General features: G+C 39.4%; 1 protein-coding gene across 4 annotated transcripts in view; it reads right to left on the bottom strand.

Annotated features, from left to right (window-relative positions):
- Positions 1 to 10,153: 10,153 nt before the first annotated feature.
- The window catches only part of PPEF2 (protein phosphatase with EF-hand domain 2), a 41,171-nt gene continuing 38,003 nt past the window's right edge, over positions 10,154 to 13,321 (bottom strand). For 3 of the 4 annotated variants that reach the window (XM_058722252.1, XM_058722251.1, XM_058722253.1), the window contains one exon: positions 10,156 to 11,617. In XM_058722252.1, the coding sequence (XP_058578235.1) occupies positions 11,364 to 11,617 (254 nt within the window). In that variant the 3' untranslated portion in view covers positions 10,156 to 11,363. Of the gene's footprint in view, positions 11,618 to 13,321 lie in introns of all 4 variants that reach the window. The other variant, XM_058722254.1, reaches the window with a different exon arrangement.

Raw genomic sequence — 13,321 nt, 5'->3', positions numbered from 1 at the left:
CTCAGAGGATGCCTCTGGTCATTAAAAGTTGTTCGAGAACCACATAAACTAAGACCCAGTCTTCTTCTTCTTCTTCTTCTTCTTTTTTTTTAGTGTTTATTTATTTCTGAGACAGAGAGAGACAGAGCATGAGTGGGGGAGGGGCAGAGAGAGAGGGAGACACAAAATCCGAAGCAGGCTCCAGGTTCTGAGCTGTCAGCACAGAGCCTGATGTGGGGCTTGAACTCACAAACCGTGAGATCATGACCTGAGCCAAAGTCGGTCGCTCAACTGACTGAGCCACCCAGGTGCCCCAAGACCCAGTCTTCTTAATGATTGTTCATCACTGTTCTAATTGATCACAGATCAATTAGACAAGTGGTTCTCAACCCTGGATGCACAGTAGAATCAATCACTTGTGAAGTTCAAAAAAATTAAAAAACCCTACACCAGGACCCACACCTAGAGATTCTGACTCAATTGGCCTGGGGTAATGTGTATCTAGGCTTGAGAAACATTGAATTAAACAAAGCAGAGCTAATGTTCTATCATCTTTTTTTTAAGTTTGTTTATTTATTTTGAGAGAGAGAGAGTGGGGGAGAGGCCGAAAGAGAGAGAAGGAGAGAGAGAATCCCAAGAAGGCTTTGTGCTGTCAGTGCAGAGCCCAACTCTGGGCTCGATCCCACAACCCTGGGATCATGACCTGAGCCAAAACCAAGGTCAGATTCTTAACCGACTGAGCCACTCAGGTGTCCCTGTTCTATCATCTTTGTATCTGTAGTGCCTAACACAGCATCTGGTACCCCATAAATGTTTCCAGAACATGTGCATGAATAAAGGAACTAGTGTTATCACATAAATGACTATTAGTACTTGGTTTAGTATTTTATGGGTTTCAAAACACTCTTTTATATGTGTCTCTTATTTAAGTCTCATGACTCCCTGGAAAATATTGTAGAATGCCCCTTTTATAGATGAGGAAAGTGAGGCTTAATGAGATGAGGTGACTCCCCTTCCCCCAATTCCACAAAACTAATAAATTATGTTTATTTAACTCTTGTCCACTCAGAAGTTTAATGACTATGATGGTTCTTCTCTAGCTCCAATTGTGCCCTAGAAATTCTGCCTGATTGTTTGCTTTGGCAGGTATGTAATCTGTTCCTTCTACCTTAACACTGATGTCTAATTTTAAACAATGCTTCTTAGAGAAAAATTCAAACAAAGTAAGTAAAGAGAACAGTATAATTAACTCTCATGTAATCATCAACCAGCCTCAATAATGATCAACTCAGGACCGGTGTGATTTCATCCATACTCTCACCCACTGCTTCCTATTTTGAGACATATCCCCGTAAATATTTCAGAATGTTTCCCTAAGGATTTGAAAACAAAATAATCTCAAAATCGTCATCAATCCTAAAAAATTAATAGTAATCCCTTAATATCATCACATATCTGGTCAGTATTCACACATCTCAGAGTGTCTCTTTTTATTTATTTTTTTTACAGTTTCTTTGATTAGAGATCCAAATAAATCCTGTTCATTGCAATTACTTGATATGGCTCTTAATCCTCTTTTAATCTGAGGGTTTCCCTTTCATCTCTTTTTGTTTTGTCTCCTTGTGATTTATTTGTTGAAGAAACCATGTCATTTGTCCTACAGGGTCCCCATCCTGGATTTTACTTGACTACAAACCCCTGTCATTTAACACATTCCTCTGGGCCATTTAGTTCCTGTAATTAAAAAAAAATTTTTTTAATGTTTATTTTTATTTTTGAGAGAGAGAGAGAGAGAGAGAGACAGATTGTGAGTGGGGGAGGGGCAGAGCGAGAGGGAGACACAGAATCTGAAGCAGGTTCCAGGCTCTGAGCTATCAGCACAGAGCCCAATGTGGGGCTTCATCCTATGACCCATGGATCATAATCTGAGCTGAAATCAAGAGTCCAGGGTTCCACCAACTGAGCCACCCAAGTGCCCCTAGGGCTTGGAGCTCCTGTAATTTAGTAGGTACCAGAAGTTTGATCAAATTCAGGTTGGATTTTTTGTTTTCTCAAAACTCCTTTCTAGGTTCTGGAAGGGTTTTGCCTGAAAGTAAAACCAACTGTCAAGGCTGGGCAGCCAACACACATAAATTCATGGCTCCGAATTATCTGCAGGATGGCGGCCATGGTGGTGTGGGTCCAGGTTTAGCCCAGTCTCCCCCCACCCCAGTCTCCCCCCACCCCATGTCCTGACTTCACCTATCTGCATTCCTGTCTTTCTTTTCCACTTGGCGCCAGGGGTTCTATGGGAGGCTTCCCTTCCTGGAAGTCAGCGTCTTCCTGAGACCAGATTACAGTGCTATTTCTAGCTGGTTGGTGATGAGGGATCATTTTCTAGCAGTGACTCAGAGCACTTGCTCAGAGTGACATCTAGTGGCTTTAAAAGTATAATTTATTGAGGTATAGAGGCTCTTTTTTGAAGGGACATTAAACTGTAGGTTAGTTTTTAAATACGTATTTTTATTGTATTTCTTCCCGTTCCAAAAGTATCTTATGAGGATAAGAAAACCTCAAAGGATACTGTAATAATAGCCTTGGGATAAGATTTGTTTCCAAAATTTTACTCACAACTTTCCTGGTGCACTATGTGAATAGAAAGTGAAAGTCCCACATGAACACACACCCCAGGAGTGCCACAGCTAATGGTAAATGGTATTCTCTTTAATGGTTGCATGGTATTTAGTAGAACTGGGTGAGGAGGTGCATAATTTATTTATCCCATCCGTCATTAATAGACTTTCGGGTAGATTTAAGGTTTGGGGTTTTTTTTTATTCTTTTTTTTTTATGTTCATTTATTTATTTTTGAGAGAGAGAGTATGAATGGTGAGAGAGGGCAGAGAGAGGGAGAGAATCCTAAGCAGGCTCTGCACTGTCAGGGCAGAGCCTGACATGGGTTTGATCCCACATATCATGAGATCATGACCTAAGCCGAAATCAAGAGTCTGACGGAAGTGACTGAGCCACCCAGGCGCCCCTTTTTTTTCTATTATAAGCAATGTTGCCACCAACATTTCTTCTACTCTTAAGGGTGTTTCTGAAGATAGTCATCTAGAAGTGGAATTATTAGGTCAAAGAGAATGAGCGTTTTTTCACCAACTTATACCTTTACCAACAGTGTCTGAAGGTGCCTGTTTTCCTACGTGCTCACAACACCACCATGATATCATTTAAGTAAAATTCTATGTGTAGCTTGTTTCTTAACTCTTTTCACTTAAAAAAAAAAAAGACTTTTTGTTGCCATGACTAGGTTGGGTTCAGTGTGACCCAGGTTTCTCTGATCTTCCTAGGGACATTTCATGTTGAATTTGTAACCTGATGTGGATTCCAACTTCAAAACAAGGATAGTTTTGGCCCTTATTAATATTCACTAACTCAAATGGTATTTATGGAGTGCCTAGTGTGTGCCTGGCCGTTTGCCAGAGACACAATGGTGACTAGGACATGAAATCTGCTTTGTATTATTGAGGAGCCAATGAAGGCTGGCATGTAAGCCAATCACTGCTGTGAGCGCTTGATTCAGACTCTTCTGTAAGGAACCCAGATTTGAGACTTCAGAGGTGGGCACAGGCTAGATCATAGAGTTTGGACTGATGTTTCTCAAGGCTGATGTTTCTCAAACTCTGGACACTTTAATTTTTTTTAAAGAAATCATTATCAGGGCACCTGGGTGGCTCAGTCAGTTAAGCATCCGACTTCGACTCAGGTCATGATCTCACGGTTTGTGAGTTTGAGCCCCACGTCGGGTTCTGTGCTGACAGCTCAGAGCCTGGAGCCTGCTTCAGACCCTGTGTCTCCCTCTCTCTCTGCCCCTCCCTTGCTCATGCTCTGTCTCTCTCTCAAAAGTAAGTAAACATTAAAAATAAATAAAATAAATAAAATAAATCATTACCTCAGTACTCTACTGTAATTGAAAAACCAAAATCATTTGCCATGAATATAAGATACCAGAGAAACAAATTTTTTTTTTAATTTTTTTTTCAACGTTTTTTATTTATTTTTGGGACAGAGAGAGACAGAGCATGAACGGGGGAGGGGCAGAGAGAGAGGGAGACACAGAATCGGAAACAGGCTCCAGGCTCCGAGCCATCAGCCCAGAGCCTGAGCGGGGCTCGAACTCACGGACCCACGAGATCGTGACCTGGCTGAAGTCGGACGCTTAACCGACTGCGCCACCCAGGCGCCCCCAGAGAAACAAATTTAGTAAAAAGGAAAAAAAATCCATATGAGTACATTTGAACTGTTTAAACATTTTTTTAAAAATAAAACACAATAATCTAATCTGTTTGCAAAAAAAAAAAAATGCATGCCTAAGATTATCTGCTTTGGGGAAAAAAATAAAATGGTTTATAATCAGTAAGTAATAAAAAGATTCAGCTCTGTATCCTTTAAGACTAAGATGATAGTTATGTGAAGATAATTCTGCTCCTGTTTTTGTGCTAATTCACCACCAAAATCTCAGCACACTCTGTAGGTATTTAGGGCTACTCCCTGTCTCCTAAAGAGCAGGATCACGAGGAGCTCAGATGACCTCCCAGGCCCACAGCCAAGAGCTGAAATCCAAATCTTCTGACTCCAGATTCTCAGACTAGGCTGTTTGACGCAAGGGAAAACTTCCTAGCACATACATCTCTCCAAAAACGGAAGCAGACAGCCTCTAGGAGTGAGGACTACCTCCCCGGAACATTCCAGCAGACACCGGCCATGAAGTGTTTTTGAGGTTGTACTCAACATCTGAAGTCCCTTATAATTCACAAGAGTCTCTGAGTCTATAACTGGGAAACAGTCCAAAACAATAACCCAGAGATTGAGGACTTTAGCCTTTATTTTGATCATTAAAATACAGATAAAAGAAGGTTTTGAGTCCTGTGGAAATAAACACTCAAATTTAAAGCAATGATTGTTAAAGATTTATGGAACGTTAAATGCATGTGTGTTCTATGTCCAGCAACAGTAGTATTTAAAAAACAACAAACCCCCAAAAGACTTATTTATGAACTGAAGACACATCGAAAATCTCAAAATAGAAAAAGACTTTCCTATTAGTATATTCTTAGAAAACAATGTTTGGGGGAAGTGTGAGCATTTTCTAAAATTATCCTTCCATATTTTGATTAACATGATGAAATTTTAATTCTTTGGATAGTCAATGTGTTGGGTAATTTGTTGGGTTATTTATTGCAATTATCCCAAAAGTTAGTGGTTTTAAACCACAATAACTATTTATTGTATTTCACAATTCTGGGGGTTAACAGTGCTCAGCAGGGTGATTCTTCTGCTCCATCTGTTATCAGCTGGGGCTGCCATTGGCTGGGCTGGAATATCCAGCAAACCTAACTTTGTTGAGTTATGGGTGTGTCCCTAGTGGTCTTTGGCTATGGTATTGACAGCACAAAACGTTTTTGGATTTGGTTTAAATTACTCATTTCTGCTAACGTTTAAGAACTACCATTTGTCAAGGTGTCTGAGTGGCCCAGTCAGTTAAGAGTCTGGCTTCAGTTCAGCTCGTGATCTCACGGTTTGTGAGTTCAAGTCTCGCATTGGACTCTGTGCTGACAGCTCAGAGCCTGGGGCTTGTTTTGGATTCTGTGTCTCCCTCTCTTTCTGCTCCCCTCCTCCTCATGTTCTCACTCTTAAAAATAAATAAACATTAAAAAAATTCTTTTTAAAGAACTATCATTTGTCAAATTTTGGTGCAGTATCAAAGAAGATTGTTTGATTACACACAATTATCTGAAAGGGCTATTAAAATACTCCATCCTTTTTCAGTTACATATCTATAGGAGGCTAGATTTTTCTTGTATACTTCAACCAACAAAACACATCACAGCAGATTGCAGAAGCAGGTATGATAATCCAACTGTCTTCTATTAAGCATACATTGAAAAGATTCTCAAATATGTAAAACAATGCCACTCTTCTCACTATTTTTTTGTTTTGTGATAGTTAATCTTCTTTAAAATGTTATTTCTTATCAATTTATTGGTTTTGATAACTCAGTATAGTTAAGATTAGAAAGCTGGATGATAGGAACATAAGATCTCTCTGCATTATTTAACTTCTTATAGTTTATAATTAGTTCAAAATAAAAAGTTTAAAAATATGTTACTTAACATTTAATAGATATATTGTTATTTTTAATAAGTATCTTATTTTTCAGTTTCAGTTTTTAATACAGTAAATGTCAACAGATATAACCCACATAAGGAAGAGCTCTTTGGGATCTTCAATAATTTTTAACAGTGTAAAAGGACCCTGTGATCAAAAACTTTGATAATCACTGCAATATAGGTAACGGAGAAGGTGAGGAGACTGGCAAGAAATAATATCGCTTAGACTAGGGAGATAGCCATGGAGGAGTAAGAGAAGGTTCAATTCTGGATGTGTTTTGAAGGTGGAGTCAACAAGATTTGCTGATGGACTGGATGTGGGAAATAAGAAAAAGAAATCAAGTTTTTGTTTTTGTTGCTTTTTGCGTAAGGAAATTGGTAGGATGAAACTGACACGTAATCAGATCGCAAAGATCATATAAGAGGAACAGATTTTGGGGGTAATATAAAGAGCTTGTTTTGTAAATGTTAAGTGTTGAATGCCCATTAAACCTCCAAGTGAATTATCTGTTTGGTCTGTCTCCATCAGTCTGTGAACACTACGTGGGGATATTTGCAATTTCCTCATCTTAGATCTAAATTGTTAGGTTTCTGAATTGGCCTCTCATACCTACAGTTAATGTAAAAAGCAGGTAAAGTCTTACCAAGTAATCACCCTTCACTATTGCAGGATAAACCAGTTAGTTCAGCAGGACTCAAGCCTGGCTGCAGGTAGAATCACCTGGGGGAACATTTATAACATACCCATAGCATGGCCTCTTAACCCAGAGATTTTGATTTAATCCATCTGGAGCAGGGCCACAGGAATCCTATGTTTTAAAAGCTCCCTAAATTATTTTAATTAGCAGTTAAGGCCACATCACTGGATAAGAGGCATGATTTTGCTATTTCTTCCTAGCACAATTTAAAAATTCCTTTTAAATTGAAACTCCCTTGAAACCAACTCCCTATTAATCCACTATGCTAATCAAGAAAGGAAATTTTTAGCAGCACTATCAACAATAGCCAAAGTATGGAAAGAGCCCAAATGTCCATTGATGGATGAATGGATAAAGAAGATGTGGTATATATATATACAATGGAGTATTACTCAGCAATCAAAAAGAATGAAATCTTGCCATTTGCAACTAGGTGGATGGAACTGGAGGGTATTATGCTAAGTGAAATTAGTCAGAGAAAGACAAAAATCATATGACTTCACTCATATGAGGACTTTAAGAGACAAAACAGATGAACATAAGGGAAGGGAAACAAAAATATAAAAACAGGGAGGGGGACAAAACATAAGAGACTCTTAAATATGGAGAACAAACAGAGGGTTGCTGGAGGGGTTGGGGGAGGATGGGCTAAATGGGTAAGGGGCATTAAGGAATCTACTCCTGAGATCGTTGTTGCACTATATGCTAATTTGGATGTAAATTTAAAAAAAAAACAAAAAACAGTCGCATCTTAAACTCACCAAGTTGTGCACATTAAATATGTACAGCTTTTTGTATGTCAATCATTCGTCAATAAAGTGGTTTAAAAAAAAAGAAAGGAAATTTTTTTCTGAGCCTTGCGTGTGCACATAAGACTTGCCCACTGAGGGACAGTGCACCAGAAGGGTGTAAGGCAGCAAATAGTGAGCACCCCTGAAGAAGGAGCCAGGGCAACTGCTTCCCAGAAAACTGGTTAGAATGAGAATAGCCTGATAGGACTCTGTGACTGCTATCTATACTCAAGAAAGGACTTTCGGGTTTAGCAATCAACCCATTTTGGATCAACAAGCCAAGGACTTGTCTAAACTGACCCATCACTTGTGAAACTTTTTGGCTTTTGCCTTCATAAGCCCCTTTGTTTGGAGAGTGATCATCTCCATGGGCCATTCTCTGGCATATATCCCTATATACGAGCAAATCCCCAAAGCTCTATTTCATCGTCGCTGAGTTAGTCTTTGCTTCTTTTTCTGAGATATTCTCTTGAAGCCTCAGAATATTTGAAGTGGGGGATGTCATGAAATGACACGAAGATAGCAAACCCTTGATTTGTTGATTCCAACTGTTTGCACAAACGTGTCAGACAGATATAAACATGAATTCACTAGTATGCTGGATCTCTTAGTTACTAATTCACACAAGATAAATAAATGGGTCGTATGTATTCACTAAACTATGTTAACTTTTCTCTGGACTGGACTCACTAATGGAAATGCAGACTTTTCTAGAGTAGTGGAATAAGAAAATTGAGGAGGGCACCTTTTGGGATGAGCACTGGGTGTTGTATGGAAACCAATTTGACAGTAAATTTCATATATTAAAAAATAAAAAAATAAAAAAATAAATAAAATAAAATAAAATAAAATAAAAAAAAAAAAAAAAAGAAAATACAAAGTTTTCCAAGAAGCAAGTTATGTTAATTTTCTATGGTGTGCAGCAAATGACCATAAACTTAATGGCTTAAAACAACACACACGTATTATATAATGGTTTTCGTGGGCCAGGAGTCTGGGCGTGGCCTCACTGCATCCTTAACTCAAGGTCTCACATGCGTGCCACCAAGGTGTTGGCCAGCTGCATTTCCATCTGGAGGGTCAATTACATTTGGAAGAATCGCCTCCCAAGCTAAAATTTGTTTCCTTAGAGCTCCGTGTTTGAATACCCTGGCTTTTTGTAGTCACTGGTTGGAAGCCACCTGTAGGTCCTATAAGCCACGCGTAGTTCCTCACCATGCGGGTTCCTTCAATATAGCCAGTTACTTCATCAGGCCAGCAAGGAGAATCTTTTGTTCCAGTCTACTAACAAAAAGTTTTATAGAATGTACTGTAATCACAGGATTAACCCTCATCATATTTGCCATATTCTCTTGGTTAGAAGCAAGTCACAGGTCCTGCCTGCATTCACTGGGAAGCACTACACAAAGGCATGAACACTAGGAGGCAGGAAATCATTGAGGGCAGGGATCACTGTAGACAGTTTGCTACACACAAAAAAGGACAGGAGAACCAGGACTTGCTTACAGTCAAACCAAACAGACGATATGGTCCTGGGAAAACTGGAAAGAATGCTGGATGGAGCAGGGATCATGGGTTCTAGTCCTGGCTGTGTCATTAACTAGATCATTTATCCAGCTAATCTTTTGGACTCAGTTTCCTTACTTTAAAAATAAAATGAGGTGGGGGAGATACTATATAAGACATGTAGATTAAAATAGCATTGAAATACCATCATTCATCTTTAGCAAAAATTACAAATGATCACACTCAAAGCTCGTGAGTTTATGGGTATGTTCAGTCCTAAAAAGCAAGATGCCATTAAAATGTTCACATCTGGGGACGCCTGGGTGGCTCAACCGGTTAAGCATCTGACTCTTGATTTTGGCTCAGGTCAAGGATCTCACAGTTTGTGATCCAAGCTGAGCCTGCTCAGGATTCTCTTTCTCCCCCTCTCTCTGCCCCTTCCCTGCTCTCACTCTCTCTCAAAATAAATAAATAAAACTTAAAAAAAAAAAAAATTCACACCTGTGTCAGCATGGGGCAACCAGCTATTTGTTTAAATGTTATTTCTCAGTATACCTGATAAGGTTAACATTTGAATTGGTAGACTGAGTAAAGCAGATTGCCCCCCCTAATGTGGGTGGACCTCATCTTTCTCATTGTAGGCCTGGATAGAATAAAAGGCTGAATAAAAGAGAATTCTCTCTCTCTGCTTGACTTTTTTTTAAGCTGAGACATCTTTCCTCTCCTGCCTTTGGATTCAGACTCAGACTGTTACTTAAATCATTGGCCCTCCTGGTACTGAGGCCGTTGGACTTGGGCTGGAACCACACCATCAGCTCTCCCGCATCTCCAGCTTGCCAACTGCAGGTCTTGGGATTTGTCAGCCTCCATAATCATGTGAGCCAACTCCTTAGGGTAAATCTAAGACTAATACAATGCCCTTTGACAAAGTAATCCATTCCTGGGATTTTATCTTAAGAAAATGTAGAATTCAAAAGACTTTTGTAAAACAAGCTATACGCAGAAAGTTATTAACCATGGTATTATTTATAATAATGGAAAACTAAAAACAATGCACGTGATTAACAGTTGGAAAATGGCTATAGTTCACCCATCTGGAAGAAAATTATGCAGCCATTAAACTAATAATCATGAGTACTATGTAGCAACACAGGTAAGTATTTACAATTAGGTATGGATTTATTTTTTAAAAAAGCAAAACATTAAATTATATAAAAACTATAGTTACAACAAGAAAAAGTAATAATGAAAACAATCCATATGTTTCAGTCATGGGATTGCATAAACAATTTTTCATAATTTTCCTTTATCAATGAGACATTTTTCGGTGGCCTGAGTGGCTCAATCAGTTAAGCGTCCAACTCTTGGCTCAGGTAGTGATCATGGTCCCCAGGTTCAGGCCCCACATAGGGTTTTGTGCTGACAGTGCAGAGCCTGCTTAGGATTCTCTCTCCCTTTCTCTCTGCCCCTCTCCCACTCATACTCACTCTCTTTCTCAAAATAAGTAAATAAGCATTTAATTAAAAAAAAATAAGGGGTACCTGGGTGCCTCAGTCAGTTAAGCATCTGATTTCAGCTCAGGTCATGATTTCCTGGTTCATGAGTTCAGCCCTGCATCAGGCTCTCTGCTGTCAGCATGGAGCCTGCTTGGGGTCCTCTGTCCCCATCACTCCCTGCCCCTCCCCAACTCTCCCTCTCTCAAAAATAAATAAACATTAAAAAAAGTAAGACGACTTCTTCTTCTTCTTCTTCTTCTTCTTCTTCTTCTTCTTCTTCTTCTTCTCCTTCTCCTCCTTCTCCTTCTCCTTCTTCTTTAAAGTAGGCTTCATGCCCAGCACATTGCCCAATATGGGACTTGAACTCATGACCCTGAGTTGCTTAACTGAGCCACCGGGGTGTCCCTCAATACAACATTTTAAAAACAATAAGTTAAAGGTATAAAATGAAAACAATGAGGGGGTTGAATTATCAGTGGTTCTTAACTGGGGTAGACTTCAGAATTTAAAAATATTTATACTTGGGTCTTACCTTGTGAAACTTCTGAGACAAGGTTGGGTTACCTACATATTTAAACACACACACACACCCCACACACACCCAAATAGGTGATTCTGATGCACACTGGTAGGCAAATTCTCAGCATAAAATTCCACATATCTATGGAGAATAAAGGAGCTATTCCAGCAACAAGTGCAGTATTGGTTATGAGGCACCGTGGGCAATGAACACCAGGCTGCTCTTAGTGTGTGCCTGGTTTGCTGCAGCCATTGTCATTAGTGTTTGTGGTTTGTGGGCAATCTGAGACATTGCCCTCTGAGCAGGATTGCTCCACAAGACGGAAGGCCTCCAGGAATTCATTGATGTCGATGTGGCCATCCTTGTTGAAGTCAATGCTCCGTGCAAGGTCACAGATGCAGTCATCTGTGATGTTGATGTTCATATGAGAGCTGAACAGCTTCCAAGTATGCCTGAATTCGTCCAGTGAGATGAACCCTTACCAAAGAGAGGAAGTCACTTCAGTGAGTCAGTCTAGTTTTCTTTTTTTTTTTACATTTTTTTTTAAAGTTTATTTATTTTTGGGACACAGAGACAGAGCATGGGTGGGGGAGGGGCAGAGAGAGAGGGAGACACAGAATCCAAAGCAGGCTCCAGGCTCTGAGCTGTTAGCACAGAGCGCGATGCGGGGCTCGAACTCACAAATCATGAGATCGTGACCTGGGCTGAAGTCAGAAGTTTAACTGACTGAGCCACTCAGGTGCCTTGCATGAGTCAATTTAGTTTTCAATGTTCATTTCCTCTGACATTCTTACAAGGAAACCTGCTCCTTACTGTTAAACAGGCAAAGATACCCAAGGCCTTGTATCTAGTTTAAATTCCCAAGGGAGTGGCATAAAACCAATTGATCACCCCTGGGAGCAATTTTGTTTCCCTTCCTCTGGAAACATTTTTGATTTGGTATCTAGTAGGTAAATGCCAGGGATGCTGGTAAATATCCTACAGTAGTCATGATGGACCCCAAAACAATTACTCGGGTTAACATGTCAGTAGTGCCACTGCTGAGAAACCATGCATTAAATCATCCCAAACATATAATTTATTTTGCTTATAAAAAGCTTTTGGACCCATACACCTATGGTCAATTGACTTTTTTTTACAAGGGTTCCAAGATCATTCAGTGGAGAAAGAATTGTTTTTTCAATATCCTCATGTAAAGGAATGAAGCTAGACCCCCTATCTTGCACTACCAGTGAGAATTAACTCAAAAAAGGGGTGGCTGGGTGGCTCAGTTGGTTAAACATCCTACTTTGGCTCAGGTCATGATCTCATGGTTCGTGAGTTCAAGCCCCGTGTCGGGCTCTGTGCTGACAGCTCAGAGCCTGGAGCCTGCTTCGGATTCTGTGTCTCCCTCTCTCTGCCCCCACCCCCCCACACACTCTGTCTCTCTCTTAAAAATAAATGAATAAAAAATATTTTCTTTAAATTAACTCAAAATGGATAAAAGACTTAACTGGAAGAGCTAAAACTTTAAAACTCTTAGAAAAAACCATAGGTGTAAATCTTTGTGACCTTGGATTACATAATGGTTTCTTAGATATGACACCGAAAGCACAAACAACAACAACAAATAAATTTGACTTTTTTTAATCAAAAAATTTTGTGCATCAAAGGGAACTACCAAAAAAGTGAAAGGACAACCTATAAAGTCGGAGAAAATATTTGCAAACCATAGATATGATAATGGCATATATCTATACATACATATACATATATATATATCTCAACAACAAAAAGATGAATAATTAAAAAAAATAGGCAAAGGATTTGAGCAGACATTTCTCCAGAGAATATATACAATTTTCCAATAAGCACATGAAAAGATGCTCAATGTCATGGGTAATTGAGGAAATGCAGATCAAAACCATGAGATACTGCACACTCAGTAGTATGGCTATAAAAAAGGGTGGGAAGTAACAAGTCCTGGTGAGGATGTGGAGAAATTGGAACCCTCAAACATTAGCAGGAATGTAAAATGCTTTAGTAACTGTAGAAAACGGTTTGGCAGTTCCCCAAAAAGTAAAACATAGTTTTATGATATGATTCAGCAATTGTACTCTTAGGAACATATTCAAGGGAGTATAAAACCATATGTTCACATAAAAAGTTGTACATAAATGTTCACAGTACCATCATGCATAA

The sequence above is a fragment of the Neofelis nebulosa genome, chromosome 3 (genome assembly GCF_028018385.1).
Source record: "Neofelis nebulosa isolate mNeoNeb1 chromosome 3, mNeoNeb1.pri, whole genome shotgun sequence".
In the NCBI taxonomy this organism is placed as follows: Eukaryota; Metazoa; Chordata; class Mammalia; order Carnivora; family Felidae; genus Neofelis; species Neofelis nebulosa.
The sequence above is the reverse complement of the archived record's forward strand: the minus strand, read 5'-3'. Positions and strand labels throughout refer to the sequence as shown.